This window comes from Geotrypetes seraphini, chromosome 1 (assembly GCF_902459505.1).
Source record: "Geotrypetes seraphini chromosome 1, aGeoSer1.1, whole genome shotgun sequence".
NCBI classification, from domain to species: domain Eukaryota; kingdom Metazoa; phylum Chordata; class Amphibia; order Gymnophiona; family Dermophiidae; genus Geotrypetes; species Geotrypetes seraphini.
Genome location: NC_047084.1, coordinates 538,061,746 through 538,082,203, shown reverse-complemented (window position 1 = coordinate 538,082,203; position 20,458 = coordinate 538,061,746). Strand labels below are relative to the sequence as shown.

Sequence of the window (20,458 nt, the reverse complement as noted above, 5' to 3'; positions counted from 1 at the left end):
TAAATCATCGACATAAGAGCCTTAAAGGACCTAGTCCGCTAGGGATACAGGACCCAACACGGTACGCGTTTCGACAAAAAGTCTTCTTCAGGAGTCCCTGGAGGTCTTATAAAGGTGAGTACATGGGAAACAATTGTGTCAAAATGCAGACCATGTTGGGTCCTATATCCCTAGCAGACTAGGCCCTTTAAGGCTCTTATGTCAATGATTTATTTTTATGTGGATGGAATTATTTTATGTGGATGATTTCAGTGTACCTTTGGAACTTTGACACTTTCAAATAAAGTCCATTTAGGAACATCGTCACTCCACAGAGTTTTTTTTGGTTTTCTCTGGATTTTCTTCTTTGTGGATATTTTGGGGTCAATTCCTTTTGTTTTTTGCCATTAGCATACAGTATCAATAAATGTCAGCATGAGAGTCTTTACTGCCTCCTATTTAAGAGGTGGTAAGTGCTTCCACGTTAACTCTATATTAGCCAGTTTGTGCATGCTAATGTGAATGCATTCGCTGGATAGCACTCCTCTGCCCATTCCCTGCCCATGACACACCCACCTCCTAAAAAACTTAAATAAAAAAACCACCATGTGATTAGCACATGCTGGCAGGCAAGTTACTGCAAATGTTAATGTGTTTTGGGGCAAGTCTCTTTCCTGCGCTGGCACGTAACATGGTACTGTTTAGATATCTGCCCAGCTAATATGATAAAGCATGCCCTACCAGGCTTTCTATTATGTCTGACAAATTTTGTCAACCCATGCCTGGGTAAGGGTATATATCCAAAACCAATATCATCCATTGCTCAGAGTCCTCTTCCCAAGGAATTGAGATTAGACTTAACCAAAGTGGAAAATTTTAGGCCGGTGGCTGGAATACCATGGCCTGCAAAACTCCTAGAATTCTGTGTTAATGTACAATTATCAGACTTCTTAAACCTGACAGATAGCTTTCATAGCTCACAACATGGTTTCAGGATCACAGTACTGAATCCGTATTGTCAGAATTAACATCGAACGTGCAAACAGTCCATTTTGCTGCAGTTCGATATCTCAGCTGCATTTGAAACAGTGATACCTCTAAAGCTGAATGAGATGGGCATGCATGGAGTGGTATTAAAATGATTTTCATAAATAAGAAGTCCTAAAACTGGAAAGCTTTTTGTGGAGTTCAACAGGACTCTCCACTTCTTTGTTTAACATATATCCAAGAACCTTGGGAACAAGATTTTTTTCTCCTCTAGTCCACACCTTCTCTTACGCTAATATCATCTTCCTTCTGTGCTTAACCAGAGTTCTTTGACGAAACCCTACACTACTTAACAAGGATTACTGAGGATCTGAACACGTGCACACAGTAGAATTTCCTTAAACTTAATAAGCTGAAGACTAAAATTCTTTGGCTTGGTGATTACAATTCACTACCAAAATTGACGTCGAGAAGAAGCAGCGGCGGCGGCCCAGGGTTTGAATCGGCGCAGCAGGGAGGCAGACTGGCAGGCAGTGGCGGTACATGGATGGACGGAAGGGCGAGCGGGGGGGTTGAATCCACGGGGGGGTGAGGGGGGGTTGAATCAGGCACTGGAGGGAGGGAAGGAGGTAGGCAGGCAGGCTGGTTCAGGGGGAGGGGCAAAGGCAAGGGAAGACATAGGAAGAAGGCACTGGGGGAACTAAGGGCACAGGAGAGAGGCACTGGGGGCACTATGGACATGGGAAGGAGGCACTGGGGACACTAAGGACACAGGACAGAGGCACTGGGGACATTATGGACATGGGAAGGAGGCACTGGGGGCACTAAGAACACAGAACAGGCACTGGGGGCACTATGGACATGGGAAGGAGGCACTGGGGGCACTAAGGACACAGGACAGAGATACTGGGGGCACTAAGGACACAGGACAGAGGCATTGGGAACATTATGGACATGGGAAGGACACAGGACAGGCACTGGGGCACTATGGACATGGGTAGGAGGCACTGGGGGCACTAAGGACACAGGACAGGCACTGGGGGCACTATGGACATGGGAAGGAGGCACCTGGGGCACTAAGGACACAGGACAGGCACTGGGGCACTATGGACATGGGAAGGAGGCACTGGGACAATATGGACATGGGAAGGAGGCACTGGGGGCACTAAGGACACAGGACAGGCACTGGGGGCACCATGGACAAGGGAAGGAGGCACTGGGGGCACTAGGGACACAGGACAGAGGCACTGGGGGCACTATGGACATGGGAAGGAGGCACTGGGGGCACTAAGAACACGGGACAGGCACTGGGGGCACTATGGACATGGGAAGGAGGCTCTGGGGGCATTATGGACATGAGAAGGAGGCACTGGGGGCACTAAGGATACAGGACAGAGGCACTGGGGGCACTATGGACATGGGAAGGAGGCACTGGGGGCACTAAGGAAACAGGAAAGAGACACTGGGGGCACTAAGGACATAGGACAGAGGCACTGGGGGGGCACTGTGGACATGGGAAGGAGACACTGGAGGCACTAAGGACACAGGCCAGGCACTGGGGCACTATGGACATGGGAAGGAGACACTGGGGCACTAAGTACACAGGACAGTCACTGGGGCACTATGGACATGGGAAGGAGGCATTGGGGGGCAGTAGGGACATGGGAAGGAGACACTGGGGGCACTAAGGACACAGGACAGGCACTGGGGGCACTATGGACATTGGAAGGAGGCACTGGGGGCACTAAGGACACAGGACAGAGACACTGGGGGCACTAAGGACACAGGACAGAGGCACTGGGGGGGCACTATGGACATGGGAAGGAGGCACTAGGGGCACTAAGGACATAGGAAGGAGGGAGGGAGGGAATAGAAAGGGACAAGTGTTATGCCTGAGTGCAGAAAGAAAGAAATGAAAGAAAGGATACACAGTCAGAAGGAAACACAACCAGAGACTCATGAAATCACCAGACAGCAAAGGTAGGAAAAATGATTTTATTTTCAATTTAGTGATCAAAACGTGTCAGTTTTGAGAATTTATATCTGCTGTCTATATTTTGTACTATAGTTGTCTATTTTTCTATAGTTACTGAGGTGACATTGCATATTTTAAAGTCATTTGCCTTGACATCTTTGAAAACCCCCCAAATATAAATGATAATTAACATTTTCCCTGCGTATAGTGTGCTTTGTAGTTTTTTTTAATTTTAAGGTTACCATTATGAATTAATATGAAGATATTATGTGTACATGAAAAATGAATGGAAGAAATTGGGGCAGGATTGGGGGCAGGGCTAGGTCAGGGTTGGGGCGGGGCTAGGGTGGGTTCGGGGGCGGGACTGACAATTAATAGATATCCCCTTTTGATGAAAAAAATAAATGGTCACATTAGGCATGAGAAACATACAAGCAGGGGGCAGGGAGATAGGCTGACAGACATAAATAAAGACAATACACACATAACAGGGGGCCAGGGAGAGAGATAGAAAGAAAAAAAAAAAAAAAAAAAAAGACAGCCGGACAAGGATAGAGAGAGAGACAGAAAAAAAAGACAGACAGACATACAGCGGCCAAGGAGACAAATAGCAAAATAAAAAAGACAGACAGACAGTGGCCAAGAAGACAGACAGACATATAGTGGCCAATGATTGAGACAGAAATAAAGAAATACAGACAGACAGCGGCCAAGGAGAGCGAGAGATCGAAAAAAAGACAGAGAGACACATAGCGGCCAAGGAGAGAGACAGAAAAAAGACAGACAGACAACAGCCAAGGAGAGATAGAGAGACAGAAAAAAAAGACAGACAGACATATAGTGGCCAAGGAGCAAGACAGAAATAAAGAAAGACAGACAGCGGCCATGGAGAAAGAGACAGAAATAAAGACAGAAAGACAGAAAGCAGCCACGGAGACAGAGAGAAAGAAAGACAGACACACCTATTCTAGCAACTGTTAATGTAACGGGCTTGAAGTCTAGTCTCTTCATATAACTCTCATGATCTCTGTCCATTTATGTCTTCTAGAATCCTACTGTAACTGTAACAACTTATCTCAAATTCTTATTTATTTAGTCATTTATTTAGCCTGTCCTCCCAAAGGAGCCCAGAACGGGTTACAAGAGTACATTCATAGTATGTGTAGGACAAACTTTGGTGAGGGATACAGACTTTACAGCATTTACAGTATAGACATTACAGAATTTAAATACAGGTTTCATAAAAAGGCACAAACAAGAGATGCACACAGAAAACTCCATTAATTAAAGTTTTTTTTAAGCTAGCACTCTTTGTCTTAAGTCCAAGTTAAAGTGCTGAGTTTAACATGGCACAGGAGTAAACAGACCCCACATATCTCTCTTAAGAGATCACCACCAAAACAAACCCTAATAAACTAGCTGCTGCTCCAAACCATAAATGCACTTCCATGGAAATTGATATTCATTAGCATGGTGTATGCTATTCATCAATAATTCATTAAAGGAAAATGGCTTTTTGAAGTAGCTTCCGGAATAAGAACTAATGACTAATTAATGCTGAGGATACAGAGTACCATGTTCCAAGAAGACATTTGGCTCCTTTTATTTCATTATACTTTTCTTTGAAATGGCTGAAAATTAAGAAATAATAATAAATAAAAGCTGAAGCCTTGGAGAGGCATAATAAAAAAAACGTCTAAGTCCCCTTTTGGCCTAAGGTCCTAAATGTTGAAAGTAGAAGCAGGGAAAATGTCCATTATCAAAAAAAACATCCAAAAGGAGGATTTTTTTGATAATGGCCTGCCTCTATGTTCAGCTGTTTAAACACCCAGACCACCACTTCGTCTACACTTACCACATATAATGAACCAAAAAAAAGTCTAAGTCCCAAATGCCCAAAGCCAGGACTTTTAGGTGAAGGAAGAGCCAGTCCTTCACCTAAAAGCTGGATTCTGTAACCGGTGTCTATCAAAAAGAATCCGCCCACCTCACCAATCATCAGACCAGGAGGGAGCCCAGGCCCTCCTACCCTAGACACACACCCCTCCCACGATGGCCCCCCCTGAACCTCCGATCGGCCACCCACCCGCCGACCCCGTGATCTCCCCGTACCTGAAACAACGTTGGACAAATGGACTGGTCCCAAGCCCATCTGTCCGGCAGGCCCACCATCCGTCGAATGGTGGGCTTTAGGGCCTGATTGGCCCAAGCACCTCATATCCCGCCCATAGGTGGGGCCTGAGGCACCTGGGCCAACCGAAATCGGCCCAGTAGCCTTAGGTCCCTCCTGTGGGTGAGGCCTTATGCACATGGGCTGGGTTGGGCCCTTGTGCCTAAGGCCCCACCCACAGAAGTGGCCTAAGGCTACTGGGCCAATTCCGGTTGGCCCAGGTACCTTAGGCCCCACCTGTGGACGGGGTTTGAGGCGCCTGGGCCAATCAGGCCCTAAGGCCCGCCATTCAATGGATGGCGGGCCTGCTGGACAGACAGGCTTGGGACCCGTCCGTCCAACTTTGTTTCAGGTATGGGGTGTCGAGGGTGGGGGTGTCGAGGGATCGGCGGGGGGTTGTGGGGTTGGCGGGTGGGGGGGGCCGATCGGGGGTTCAGGGGGGCAATCGTGGGAGAGGGGTGCGCCGAGGGCAGGAGGGCCTGGGATTCCTCCTGCCCGTATTTTAGTGGACGTGGGGGGGTAGGGGTGTTGCCTGGGCAGGAGGGGTTGGGCTCCTTCCTGCCCAGATCAGATCAGCAGGGTGGGGTGGTCGCTGGGGCAGAAGGGCTTGGGCTCCCTCTTGCCATGATTGTTGTCGTACGGGTGGGGGACGCTGGGGCAGAAGGGCTTGGACTCCCTCCTGTCCGGATCGTTGTCGGGCAGGTGGGTTGTGCTGGGGCAGGAAGGGCTTGGGCTCCCTCCTGCCCAGATCATTGTTGGGCGGGGGGGGGGGGGTGGAGGGCGCTGGGGCAGGAGGGCTTGGGCTCCCTTCTGCCCGGATCATTGTCGGGTGTGGGGGAGGGGTGGATTACTGCAGGAGAGATGGCTCATCTCTCCTGCCACGATAATGATGCCAAGTGCCGCGATGGTTGCGGGTGGATCACTGCATGAGTGAGAGCCCTCTCTCTTGCCGCGATGATTGCGGTGGGGGGGTAGGTTGCTGGGTAATTGAGCTGATTGCGGCAGCCACCATCAGCTCAGCGGCCCCTTTTTCAGCACTCATACCTGTTTTGACTTGGTCTAAGTCAAAACGTATAAGTGCCGACTAGGCAACCTGCCTAAAGTTTTGGTTATACTTGCTGTACGCCTATGTCTAGGTCGGCCCACCTCCCGCCCTTTCCCCGCCTCTAAAAACACCTCTTTACGCTCTATGCATTTAGAAGCAGGGGAAAGGCCTAAGCTGGTTTTAGATACATCTAAAACCAGCTTTGGTTATGGGTACTTCGACGATCAATCTTTTTGATCGTCCAAGTACCCATTTATGCCACTTTTTAGACGTTTTGGTTTTTTTTATTATGAGCCCCTTGTTATTTCAGAGTAATTCTTTCTCAAATCATTATATTAAACATCTTATCTTATCTTTATTGAATCTTGATATACCACTGGGTGGCCAGAACGGCATCACAGCAGTGTACAGCAAAATAAATAGCATTACAGCAGATAAACAGTATCACAACAAATACTACTACTATTACTACTACTATTAATTATTTTCATAACGCTACCAGACGCACGCAGCGATGCACAGAGACTGAGAAAACAGTCTCTGCTCGAAAGAGGTTACAATCTAAACAGGCACGACAGACAAACAGGATATTATGGATACAGTTAAGAGGAATGGTTACCCAGAGGGCTGGGTTGGAGGGCAGAGGAGTAGGGTTAAGGAATGAAAGCTATATCAAAAAGGTGGGTTTTCAGTCTGCTTTTAAACAAGGGAAGGGGCTTGACGGACAAAAACTAACATAATACATAAAGAGAGACATTTTCTTTCTTTTTTTTTTTTTTAATAAATCTTTATTGATTTTTAAACTTTGACAATGTAATACAATTATCTGAACATAAATATTTCATAAAACGCATTATTAAACATTCATTTTATATTTAGAACAATCATTTTCTCCCCCCTTACCAAATTACTACAATAAGACAAATTATGTAATTATAATATAATTAAGTATTTTAATAAAGAGAGACATTTTCAATGAGACGTCCAAGACCAACGGCTCCTTTTACAAAAGTGCGTTAGGGCTTTAACGCACAGAATAGCGCATGCTAAAATGCCGCATGCGCTAGCCGCTACCACCTTCTCTTGAGCAGGTGGTAGCTTTTTGGGCAGCGCGCATTATAGCATGCGCTAATCCAGTGCGTGCACTAAAAACGCTAGCGCACCTTTGTAAAAGGAGCTCCAAGTTTGGTACCACTAGGTGCCCTAATCGTAGCTGCCTAGCTATGCTTAAGTACAGGATCCATGCCTAATTTTTTTTAATTGGCTTAATCAGGGTGGTAATTAACTACGCCAGTTTTCAACCAATCATAAAAGAATTAATCAATTTAAGAATTTGATGCCAAACTCTTAGGATGCCTAGCGGCGCCTAAGTGAAGGGGACCTCCCACGCCTAAAGATGCCTGACAACACCCATTTTAAAAAGTAGGTGTGGTTAGGGGGTGGAGAATAATTCAGTTAGGCATCATCAGGCATCTGATATTGGCGCCACCAAATGAGGTGAGGGAAAAGCTGGCTAATAGAGTGGCATCTATGTCTAGGATGCCTAATTCCACGTAGGTGCCGCTAGGGATAATTCTATAAATGGCGCCTACCGGTTGATTGACAGCCACGCCGAGCAGCACCTAAAATGTAGGCCCCATTAGGCGCTGTTATTTAATATATTCATAAATGATCTAGAAACAGGGATGAAGTGTGAGATAATAAAATTTGCAGATGACACCAAACTATTTAGGGGAGCTCGGACTAAAGAGGACTGTGAGGAATTGCAAAGAGACTTGAACAAACTAGGGGAATGGGCGACGAGATGGCAGATGGAGTTCAACGTTGAGAAATGTAAAGTATTACATGTGGGAAGCAGAAACCCGAGATACAACTATACGATGGGAGGGATGTTACTGAATGAGAGTACTCAAGAAAGGGACTTGGGGGTAATGGTGGACATGACAATGAAGCCGATGGCACAGTGCGCAGCGGCCGCTAAGAAGGGTATTACAACCAGAACGAAAGAAGTTATCCTGCCATTGTATCGGGCTATGGTGCATCCGCATCTGGAGTACTGCGTCCAATATTGGTCGCCGTACCTTAAGAAGGACATGGCGTTACTCGAGAGGGTTCAGAGGAGAGCGATGCGTCTGATAAAGGGGATGGAAAACCCTTCATACGCTGAGAGATTGGAGAAACTGGGTCTCTTTCCCCTGGAGAAGAGGAGACTTAGAGGGGATATGATAGAGACTTACAAGATCATGAAGGGCATAGAGAGAGTAGAGAGGGACAGATTCTTCAAACTTTCGAATAATAAAAGAACAAGAGGACATTCAGAAAAGTTGAAAGGGGACAGATTCAAAACGAATGCTAGGAAGTTCTTCTTTACCCAACGTGTGGTGGACACCTGGAATGTGCTTCCAGAGAGCGTAATAGGGCAGAGTACGGTACTGGGGTTCAAGAAAGGATTGGACAATTTCCTGCTGGAAAAGGGGATAGAGGGGTATAGATAGAGGATTACTGCACAGGTCCTGGACCTGTTGGGCCACCGCGTGAGCGGACTGCTGGGCACGATGGACCTCAGGTCTGACCCAGCAGAGGCATTGCTTATGTTCTTAAATCCACTGCTTATTCCTAGGATAAGTAGCATAAAATCTGTTTTTTTCCTTGGCATCTTGCCAGGTACTTGTTACCTGGGATGGCCACAGTTAGAAACAGGATATTGGGCTTGATGAACCTTCAGTCTGTCTCAGTATGGCAACTCATATGATCTTATGAGTTTTGGTCAACAAACTTTTAGGGAGGATATTCCTCAAAACAATCACATTTATTAGTTTTCTTTGGCTGCATGTATTAGGTTGCTCCAGAAACAGAAGCATGCTTCCTCTTTTAGCTTAAATGATGTCATATGTCTGTCTTTTACTTTTGGTGGAGTTCTTTTTTTTAAAAAAAAATATTTTTATGCTTGTACACTGTTTTGAACTGTTATAAGCTGTAGCGGCATATCAAATTTGAACAAACAAACATAAAGGCAAGGAGGTCTCTGAATCTTGCATACTGGGGCAAGCAATATCTCCTCTCTGGCTTTTCATTAACAGAGATGAAACCCATTACTATGCAGCGGATCATGGAAAACAAAGTCAAACACCATGGGCTATATTGTTCTGCATTACAGTTCACGGTAAACTAGGTCACTACACAGACCACCAAGTTTGCAGAAGCTAAAGCAGCATTGTGAAGGGCAGATCTGCAAGGGGAGAAAAGTGACCCCCCCCCCTCTAAGATGAAGAGATTCTTCAAACCCAAAGAGATATTTTGCCAGATGGTAGAAAGTCCCTGTCAGAGGGAGGAGCATGCAGAGCCAATCCCTCTTGGTGAAAGGGAAAGTAAGGCAAAGGCATCAATTCAATTGACGTACTCATTAATTCTGACATTTATCTACTGTACTGAGAGAGGACAATGAGCGCTTTTTGGAACAAACAATTCCTTGCTGGTGAAGGGCAAAGCTGCAATGGTCTGTGCTTGGGGGGGGGCATAGCTACCCTTTGGAGGTAAGCCAGGAGCACAGAGGTGTCAGGCGGTAAACAACCATGACCTTGTGGCCACTAAATTTGTTGAAGAAACTTTTCCAGTGAAGGGGTTGATTATGTCTGCTGGACAGAGTGTCTGCGTGAGCTGTAGAAAAGTAGCATATGCCACTAGGTTTGTCCCTTGGACTATGCAAGATGAGTTGTCTTTTGCTAGGGGAATTCCTCTGCTTTTCTCCCCTCTTACTGAAGATGGTTACCCTAGAAGTGTTTATGGGACATGGGGGGCACAGTTTCTGATACAGGGGAGAGATATGAAGTGAGGGGGGGAAGCACAGCTAGGGATTTTACTTTTAAAAACAGCAGGTAATAAATAGAAATAAAACTAAACAAAAGAATATAAGATGGTACCTTTATATTGGACTAAATTCATTTTATGATTAGCTTTCAAAGGCAATACCTTCTTTGGATCAGAAATGAACAAATGTAGGCAAATGTCAGAATATATAAGTGAAACATAAAAGCATTCCAATGACAGTCTCACGGAGAAAGGTAGGAGTGAAGTGAGAAACAGCGAGAGATGGATGGGTGATCAGAGGTGAAAAAAGCAGGAAAATGTTATAGTAGATCAAAAAATGCTATCATTTTCTTTTTTTGTGTGTTTTTTGTTTTACATGTACAGTCATGTGAAAAAATTAGGACACCTCATGAAATATTCAGTTCTTTCTTAAGAAATGTTCACATATCAATGCCATATCTTTTTTTTTTATTTATCTCTAGAAAAGATAAGTGATGTAATTGCAGGAAAACAACAAAGATTTTCCTTGATTTACTCATGAAACAAAAGATATCCACAAAAAGGTGTATTCTAACTGAGGAATAAATTAGGACACCCTAATAGCTAGTGTTACCCCCATTGGCTGAAATACAGTAACTGCAGTGAGACGCTTCTTGTAGCCATCTACCAGTCTCCAACATTGGTCTGAGGAACGTTGGCCCACTCCTCAATGCAGAATTATTTCAGCTGCGAGATGTTTGATGGGTTTCTTGTATGTACAGCCCGTTTCAAATCACCCCACAGAATCTCAATAGGATTAAGATCAGGGCTTTGACTCAGCCACTCCAGGACTCTCCATTTCTTAGCTTTCAGCCAGTTCTTAGTGGATTTATTGGTATGTTTTGGGTCATTGTCGTGTTGCAGGGTCCAGTTCCGCTTCAGCTTTAATTTTCTTACAGATGGTCTCACATGTTCCTCAAGCATGATAGAATTCATAGTGGATTCTATGATGGTGAGCTGGCCATGTCCTGCTGCAGCAAAGCATCCCCAAACCATGATACTTCCACCTCCATGCTTCACAGCTGGTATGAGGTTCTTTTCCTGGAATGCTGTATTTGGTGTACGTCAAACATGTCCTCTTTTCCGGTGTCCAAATAATTCCATTTTAGACTCATCTGTCCATAGAACACTATTCCAGAAGTCCTGGTGTTTGTCTATGTTCTCTCTGGCAAATTTCAGTCTGGCCTTGATGTTTCTCTTACAGAGCAAAGGTTTCCTCCTTGCACACCTCCCATACAAGTTAAATTTATGCAGCCTCTTTCTGATTGTAGAGGCCTTTTTCATATCAACAGTATCAAGAGCCTGCTGTAGGTCTTGTGATGACATTTTAGGGTTTTTGGAGACTTCTTTTAGCATCTTGCGGTCTGTTCTGGGGATCATCTTGCTTGAACGGCCAGACCTGGGCATGTTGCCAGTTGTTTGGAAAGTCATCCACTATTTTCTGGACTTTGGAATGGCTAATGTCAAATACTTTCGAGATCTTTTAAAATCCCTTACCAGACTTACAAGCTGCTACAATCTTCTTCCTGAAAGCCTCAAGCAGCTCTTTTGATCTCACCATGGTGTTCACTCTCACTGCAGCACTCATGAGCACACCAAACTAAATGTCTGAGGGCAAACCTCCTTCAAAATTCTGAGTAACAATGTTCTAATCATGTGTATCTGATATGATACACCTCTGTGTGATTTGAGCCACTTTAAGTGGGAGGATATGTGGGGGTGTCCTAACTTATTCCTCAGTTAGAATACACATTTTTGTGGATATATTTGGTTTCATCAGTAAATCAAGAAAATATTTTGTTGTTTACCTGCAATTACTTCACTTTCTTTTCCAAAGATAAATAAAAAAAAGATTTAACATCGATATGTGAACATTTCTTAAGAAAGAACTAAATATTTTTTTGGGGGGGTCCTAATTTTTTCACGTCTGTATTTCTATTTATTGCCTTTAAAAGTGGACTTACACGGCTACCATTCCACTTTGTAAAAAAGCAGAAATGGAAAAGGGGGATATAGCATTTAAATGGTTGCGATGGGACATTAGATATTGGGGGGGACTAGAAAGTGAAGATCATTGTGCAAGATGAGATAAAGTAACATCAGAAAATATTTTTTCAAAGAAATGGTGGAATGGTAGTGGATGCCTTGATTGCCCTTTCCAGAAGAGATGGCAAAAATGGAAGAATTTGCATAGAAGTGAGAAGTACACATTGGGGGAAATTCTATAAGAGGCGCCAAAAGATAGACACCTAAATAAATAGGTGCCTAAAATTAGGCACCTAACTTAGGGCTTCTTTTATTAAACCGCGGAAGAGCTTCTTACCACGGGCCAGCGATGTAAATTTTTATGAGCACTGAAGCATTTACCTCACTAGTCCACAGTAAGAAGCTCTTCCGCGGTTTAGCAAAACCCAGAGTTAATTAGTACTGCGGAAGTTTTAAGTTAGGTGAGATTCTGTAATAGGCACCTAAGTGGGATTAACAAGAGATAGGTACCTATCTTTTTAGATGCCATTTACAAAATTTCTACACTTGACATACTGCAATTCATAAAAGTAGCATAGTAAATGTCAACAAAGACCTGGTTCATCCAGTCTACCCAACAAGTAGGCCATAGTTGGATCCAACACTCTGCACAGGTTCCACTCCATGTCTGTTTCTCCCTGCCAATTTTGGGCACAGACTATAGACACTACCCGACACTGGTTCTACTTCCTCTAATATGAGGAAAGAGTAAAAAGGTTAGCACTCTTCAGCTTGGAAAAGAGATGGCTGAGAGGAGATATGATTGAAGTCTACAAAATCCTGAGTGGATCGATTTTTCACTCCGTCAAAAATTACAAAGTTACAGGGAGATACTTATAAAACCAATAGGAGGAAATATTTTTTCACTCAGAGACTAGTTAAGCTCTGGAACGTGCTGCCAGAGGTTGTGGTAAAAGAGGTTGTGGTAAAAGAGGTTAGTGTAGCTGGTTTTAAGAAAGGTTTGGACAAATTCCTGGAGGAAAAGTTCATAGTCTGTTATTAAGACACTCTGCTTGTCCTGGATCGGTAGCATGGAATGTTGCTACTCTTTGGATTTTGGCCAGATGCTAGTGACCTGGATTGGCCACCATGAGAATGGCTACTGGGCTTGATGAACCATTGGTCTGACCCAGTAAGGCTATTCTTATGTTCTTATGTACTGGAGTTGCCATCAAAGACCATTCCAACCTAGATCCTGATCCCAGACTCTAAAAGTCTGCCCAGCATTGGTCTTATTTCTCAATCTATGACATTGCCATCAAACCTCACTCCAGTTATGAGGTCATTTTAGTTTTGCTTTAATTGGATTCAATCCTTTTTCTTTATAGTGTTGCCCTTGTCCCCAGACATACCTCGTAATTGGAGAGGAAACTTTCCATTGCGGTGGGCGTCTGATTTTTTGTTGTATTTAGGAATTAAGATTCCAGCAGATCTCACACATTTATATCAGCTGAATGTCGGACCACTACTGATAGCTACTAAACAGAAATTACAAATTTGGAGGGCTTTCCCTCTATCGTTGATGGGTAAGATTGCATTGTATAATATAGTGTTGGTGCCTCAATGGCTCTATGTATTTCAGATGATTCCAGTGTTGCTTTCTGCTCGACACAATAAGGAGCTGGGAAGAAGCTTGGGCCTATATTTATGGAATGGGAAGAGAGCCAGATTACCTCTGTCTGTCTTACAGAGACCTAAGGATCGGGGGGGGGGGGGGTTGGGATTGTGGAATCTAAGGATGTTTTCTCAGGCTTGCCAAATGAGACATTTGAATGACTGGTTTAGAGGCACGTCTTACTTTTCCGCGACCCAGTCTGAACTCACATTGTGTGCACCTTACCACTTTAGTTATCTCCTACATACAAGACGACTTCTGGTGCGACCACCTCCGACGGGAGATATCTTGTTCAAACCACTGCGCCGGGTCTGGTGGTCCCTTTGCAAGGCTATGGATATTCCATCTGTCACCACACCTTTCTTGCCCTTCCTGGACAATAAGGATTTTCCTCCTGGAACTTTTCAATTCCCTCACTTGGTGTGGCGGACTACCAATACACAATACGTATTCCAGGTGGTAACTTCCTCTGGCATTTTGGAACCGCTAGCTCCTTTACAATTAGATTTCCACTAGAAGACCGTGGATTGGTTTCCTTATTCCCAAATGTCCTCCTATGTACGGTCTTTACATCAAGACTGTATTACTGCCAGAAGACGGGAATCTATATCGGAAGCCTTGAGCTTGTCTGCACAGATTCAAATTCCATTACGGTTTCATCATAGATATTTACAGGAGAAAATGGGGGACCTCTCCTATGAACATTATGCAGCAAAATGGACTGGAGATTTACCATGTGTAGTTACAGCAACTATCTTAAGGCTTGTCTTCTTCGTACTTCGCACATTACACCTCAGATTCTGCTGATTGAAATTAACTACAAATTTTTGTTGCGCCTTTACAGATCACCGGCCTATATGTTTCGTGCCAAGATGTGTGCTACTGATAATTGCCTTAAATGCGGGCAATCCCGGGCTACTCTGAGGCACCAATTTTGGTCATGTCCTTTGTTGCAACTCTTCTGGACACAGGTTCATCAACATACAATTCAAATGTGGAACTATAGATACGCTCTATGTCCTGCTATGTTATTCACACTGGGGTCTCTCCACCGCATAACTCCGAAGGGGTTTCGGGGCTTTTTGGAAAGAACAATTTTGTTGGGGAAGAAAACTATACTGCACTGTTGGATTACCTCAGATCCACCGACGTTGACACCCTGGCGTACTCTTATGTTATACCAGGCGTCTATGGAACGCCTCTGCTGTGCCCCAAAGGAGTCTGATATGGATCCTACGTTTTGTGCAATTTGGGAGCCTTTTTGGCTTACTTTGACAACTAAAGCACGAAGTCATCTGCTGAATCCCTGATTTGGTTATTCCTCTGAACTCTGTACAGTTGAGTTGTTGATCTTGATAGGGGTGGAGTGGGTAGGGGGGAGGATGGGGGTGGTTGGGAGGGATGGGGTGTATTGGTTCTTGTTCACTGCTTGTTTGTATCTGGTGTTCATCCTGTTTTCACTTCTGTTGTTCTTGGAAAAACTAATAAAAAAATTTTTTTTTAAAAAAGTAACCTACTTAAATCAAGTTTATCTATTTTTATTTGCCTTTACTACACAGACAAGTGATTTTGAAAAAAGTGCTTCGAATTTTCTTTCTGCACTTTCTGCCAAGTGGAAAACATCACATGACACCAGTAATTATTATGTACAACTTGAAAAATATCACATATCAGACAATAGATAACAACTAGTATTACAATGCAGCCAACAGAAGGAACATTCTTTTTATATTATGCATTGTGTCCCATTTGAAACCAGCAAAGCTAGCTACATTTCCCTAAATATACAAATACACATATTTTGAGGGGCTTTTTTTTATTTATTTCTCTGAATTTATTTCTTGCTCATCTTTCTTTGATCTCCAAATTATCTGTTTAGGTCTTATATTTTATGCAGAGGCTCTGAATCCAAAAGTTTATATCTTTTATGAATATATATACATGTCTATAAAGCTACTCTTTTGTGGCCACAACTCAGCAGTTTGCCTAATTTTCTACTGTTTAGATGTATCAGCAGGTCAGGTTTGTACCCATAATTGGCACAGATGTACCCTTACAGTTTCTTTAATCTATGCTTACGAACAGTCAAATAAAACTGCAAACAATTATTTTCCTTCTCTTCTTTTTTCAATAAACAATTAATAATCAGAAAAACAAACAGAAGAAGAAATAGACTCTGTACATCACAAGAAAAGACCAGATGGAGCAGAAATGGCTGAAAGAGACAAAACAGCTACAGGATTCACTCAATAATAAATGTATTTGTTGACCCGAAATGCCTGTGTTTGAATTCATTCAATATAATATTTGTTGACCTGTGGCTGTCTCCTTTGGTCTTCTTTGCTCTATCTGGTCTTTTCTAATCAGAAGGAAACATGGATCGTTTAAATTTTCTGGCATATGAAATATTAGAAAAAGAAAGAAAGAGCCATCTGTTAACAAACAGGTTGATATTCAGTGGCACTTATCCAACTAGGGGCAAAATTCACTAACCCTCCGATCCATGTGCGATCCGTTTCCGTTTGCATGCAGGCTGACAAATTCACTAAAGGCCTGCATGCTAATGGAAACGATCATTGGCACTCCCCCACCACCACCACCACCACACACAAACAGCACGGATCGCTAGAGAGCAATCCTGGAGCATGCGCAGACCCTGACAGTAATGACAGGAGAAGGAGCCTCCTGTCACTGCTGTCAGGGCTTCTGACAGCTTTTTTTTATTTTTTATTTTAATCAGGCAGATATTTTGCATGTATTACACACGCAAAATAACTGCTAGGTTAAAATAAAAAATAAAAGAAGCCCACACCTGAAGTGCCGCCTCCCTCCCCAACCCCCCCAAAAAATGCCCCACGTGCCGATACAGGTTGATCGGCCAGCCTAGTCGGATCGGGAAATTTGTTTAGCGAATCACATCCCTACCTACTTTGCATGCAGTTCCTCTCATTTGCAAGCACGGATTGGAAGCGGATCGCAGGAGAGGTTAGTGAATCAGGCCGGAGGGAAATTTGGTCGCTAAGGGGTCACAAACCGATTGGTACATGAACGGTTTGCTTAGTGAATCTAGCCCTAGGAGCAGTTCCTCCATGCCCCGGGCTAGCCACAGATTTTCAATGGCATTATGCAGATAATGCTACTGAAAATGTTTAGTGACTGCTCTGGCTCTATCCAGAGAATGTCAGTTCTGCGCGGGGTCATAACTAATCCGAAGCCAAAAGTTATCCAGATATCAGCACTGAATATTGGCAGTGGATATCTTTTAGTAACCAGATATTCAATGCCAGAAACCAGGTATGCCTCAGTGCTGAATATCCAGGTATAAATTTAAACACCATAGTCAGTGTTTAAAGTCAATGCTGACTGTGGTGTTTAGATATTGGTGGACCAAGGGTGGGGGTGGGGGCAATTATTAGAGATTATACAATGATTTATTTCAAAATAAATTTTTTTTTCCGTGTCAATGATTCTTTTCTCCCCATGCCTAACTTACAAAAAGAATCCAAATAGAATTTCATAATCTAATAAACTTACAGTTTTCTTTAACATTTTGACTGCATAAGGCTTCTGGGTTCCTTTTTGCCTGTATCTGTACACAACGGATGTCGCTCCCCTATACAAAAGAAAGAAAAATCATCAGCTGGCAGGCTTGTGTGGGCATCTGAATGAGAAACAAACTACTGCAAGAAAATGGCATATGCAGGGGAGAACATTTTTCTGCAGATTTTTGTCCTAAATGTCCTAACAAACGTGTGTCTTTTGCATCAGTTAAAGGTAACACATACTGTAGATATGTACATCTTAAACTTTATGAGGAAACTGATTGGCGTTATTTACACATTTAGGCCCTCTTTTACAAAGCCAATTACCATGGCACCCGTAGTAATCACACCAAAGCCCGTTGGGAATTAACGTATTTTTCACTCCATAAGACGCACCTGCCCATAAAACGCACCCTAGATTTAGAGTAGAGGTCTGCACGGGAACGGGGATCGCGGGAATCCCGCGGGGGTCCCGCGGGAATGCCCCCTAACCCACTGGACTCCCATGGGGACCCCCCTCTGGCCCACGGGAATCCCACGGGGACCCCCCTCTAGCCAACGGGATTCCCACGGGGACGGAAGGCTTTGGAAGCAGGGTTCGTCCATATAATATAATGGACACATTAGCCTTAGTAAAAGAGCGGTTTATAAGTTAATTACCTGAACAGAAAACAAAAAAAGGGTTCCACCAAAGAGATTCCACAAGGAAAACAGCAGCGCAAACACAAAAGAAATGGTGGAATTGATGATCCTGTCAGATGAAATTGCTGCTTTTTATGGGGACGGGCGGGGATGGAGGTAATTCCTTGCGGGGATGGGTGGGGACGGAGAGGATTCTGACGGGGATGGGTGGGGACGGAGAGGATCCTGATGGGGATGGGTGGGATTTCTGTCCCCGCGCAACTCTCTAACAAGAAAAAAAAAACATTCTGATCCCAGGCTCTGCACCTTGTCCTCCCAGTACCTTTTTAAATCTCCCCATACCTTTTATAAACACCCCCTGCCCCATACCTTTTATGTATAAATCATTTTTATTGATGAGAGTGAATACAATAGGTAACAAGCAACAATTGAACAAAGAAATGAGCAATATCTGTGAACAAAGAAAATCATCCTCATCATCAAATATTACATTACACCCCCCATCTTTGGTGCCCCTCCCCCTGTCTCCCAACAACCCCAAACAGTACCAGCACAAAGGAACAAATCAATAGCCCAAGGCCCTTGTGTCTGATAGGCCCAGAAATAAACAGGAATAAAGCACAACCACTTAGTATCCTCCTACTGTCAACCTAGCAAGCAAACTGCAGCTAATAACCCCTCACCCAAAACCAAACCCTAGAAGAAGAGGAAGAAGAGAGAAAGAAAAGAAAAGAGAGAGAGAAAATGTTTTGTTTGAACTAGGGGGAAGCAACCACACTGTCAAAGAACCCCTCCCAGCTCACCAAGAAGGAAAACCCCAAACCAGAGGGAAGTTAGACATCTCGTATCTTTTAAAATAACCCCTCCCATCCACGTATCTTTTAAAAACAACCCCCTGCCCACAGGGCAGAATTAATTCTTCGAGGGCCCCTAGGCACACAAGTACACTGGGCTCCCTAGCCCTGCCACGCCACTTGTAAATAAATGGGGGCGTGGCAGGGCAGGGGGCATGGCAGGGCTAGGGGGGCCCAGTGTACTTGTATGCCTAGGGGCCCTCGAAGAATTAATCCACTTGTATTTCTTTTTTTCTTTTATTATAAAATTCAAAATAAACAACAAAGATTACCATACCAGTGCCAGTATACAGTTTTAGTTCTATGCAAGCCCCAAACATCTCTGAACAAATCCCCCCCTTCCTTCTCTTCCCACCTACTTGCCCAGGACTTTAACTCTGAACCCTTTCCATACTTATATAAAAGTGTTCAAATGTATTGTAAAGAGAGAAGACTTTAAAATATGCAATGTCACCTCAGTAACAACTATAGAAAAATAGACAAATATAGACAGCAGATATAAATTCTCAAAACTGACACATTTTGATCACTAAATTGAAAATAAAACAATTTTTCTTACCTTTGCTGTCTGGTGATTTCATGAGTCTCTGGTTGTAATTCCTTCTGACTGTGCATCCAATATTACTTTCTTTCTTTCTGCCTCCTGCATTCTTCCTCTCCTCCAGACCTCATTCCATTCCCCAACCAACATCTCTCTCTAGGCGCCTGGGCCAATCAGGCCTTAGACTTAGTGGGGATGGGCGGACCCGCTATGCCTTAGGCCTGATTGGTCCAGGCTTCTAGAGCCTGGGCCAATCAGGCCTTAGGCTTCGGCGGAATGGGCCGGGAAGGGGCGGGCCCACCTCATTTCGACAAGGCGGGCCTGCCGGCTGGACGGGCAAGACCCGTCTGGCCAAAAGAAAAGGTTAGTTTGGTGGGGTGGAGGTTTAGGGGCTGTTAGCGTGGGGGGGAGGGTGAGGAGGGTGTGTGTCTTCGGGCAGGAGGGTTTGGGCACACTCCTGCCAGCGATCGGTAGTGTCGGGGGGGGCATCTTCTGGCAGGAGGGTTTGGGCACCCTCCTGCCGGCAATCGGACAGGCGGCCGCAGCCCGCTATACTTATAGCAGCAGAGAGATCCCTTGCCGCAATAAGTATAGCGGCCGCGTCTACTTACAATGTAGACCAGCATTTTGTTGGCCTACATTGTAAGCATCTCTTCCTCTACTAGGGAGACGCGTAGGGCCGCCTAGGTTCGCCTAAGGCCCTTAGGCGAGCTTAGGCGTCTTGCGGGCCTCCCTAGGCTCCCAGAGGCGCCTTCAATATAGGCGGCCTGCCTGGGGAGCATTTTTTTAAAAAACGTGCATCCCGATTGGCTGATTAGACAGCTGTAGGACGCCTACAGCTGCCTAAAATCGGGACACACTTTGTAGAATCAGGGCCTCAGTGTCTCTACCTAGGAAAAAGAAGTGATAGCAGGAAGGATTACTCTCTTCTCCCCCCATGAAAAATCCCAAAAGACTTCTATGAACAGGGTTGGCTAATAAATTAAACAGGTTTTATTGAACTATTTACTTAGGCCTAATCAGAAAACCAATTATCCTAAACAACTTTCACCAATTTCTGTACTCCAGTCACTTAAACCAATACTTATGCAATTAACCCAACCCCATTAGTCTGTAATTCAGATATTTAACACCATTAACTAATAGTCTTTTGAAACCTTTAAAACTCTTTCATTTTTATTTGCCAAAGGCAGTAGCTGCAAGCTCTTCTCAATTTTACAGTTACCGTATTTGCTGG

The 20,458-nt window shown here is 44.2% G+C and overlaps 1 protein-coding gene across 1 annotated transcript in view; it reads right to left on the bottom strand.

Moving 5' to 3' along the window:
* CAMK4 (calcium/calmodulin dependent protein kinase IV) overlaps positions 1–20,458 on the bottom strand; it is a 312,089-nt gene that overhangs the window by 94,804 nt on the left and 196,827 nt on the right. The window contains exon 2 of the mRNA XM_033929125.1: positions 17,177–17,255. Within this exon, the coding sequence (XP_033785016.1) occupies positions 17,177–17,255 (79 nt within the window). The remainder of the gene's footprint in view (positions 1–17,176; positions 17,256–20,458) is intronic.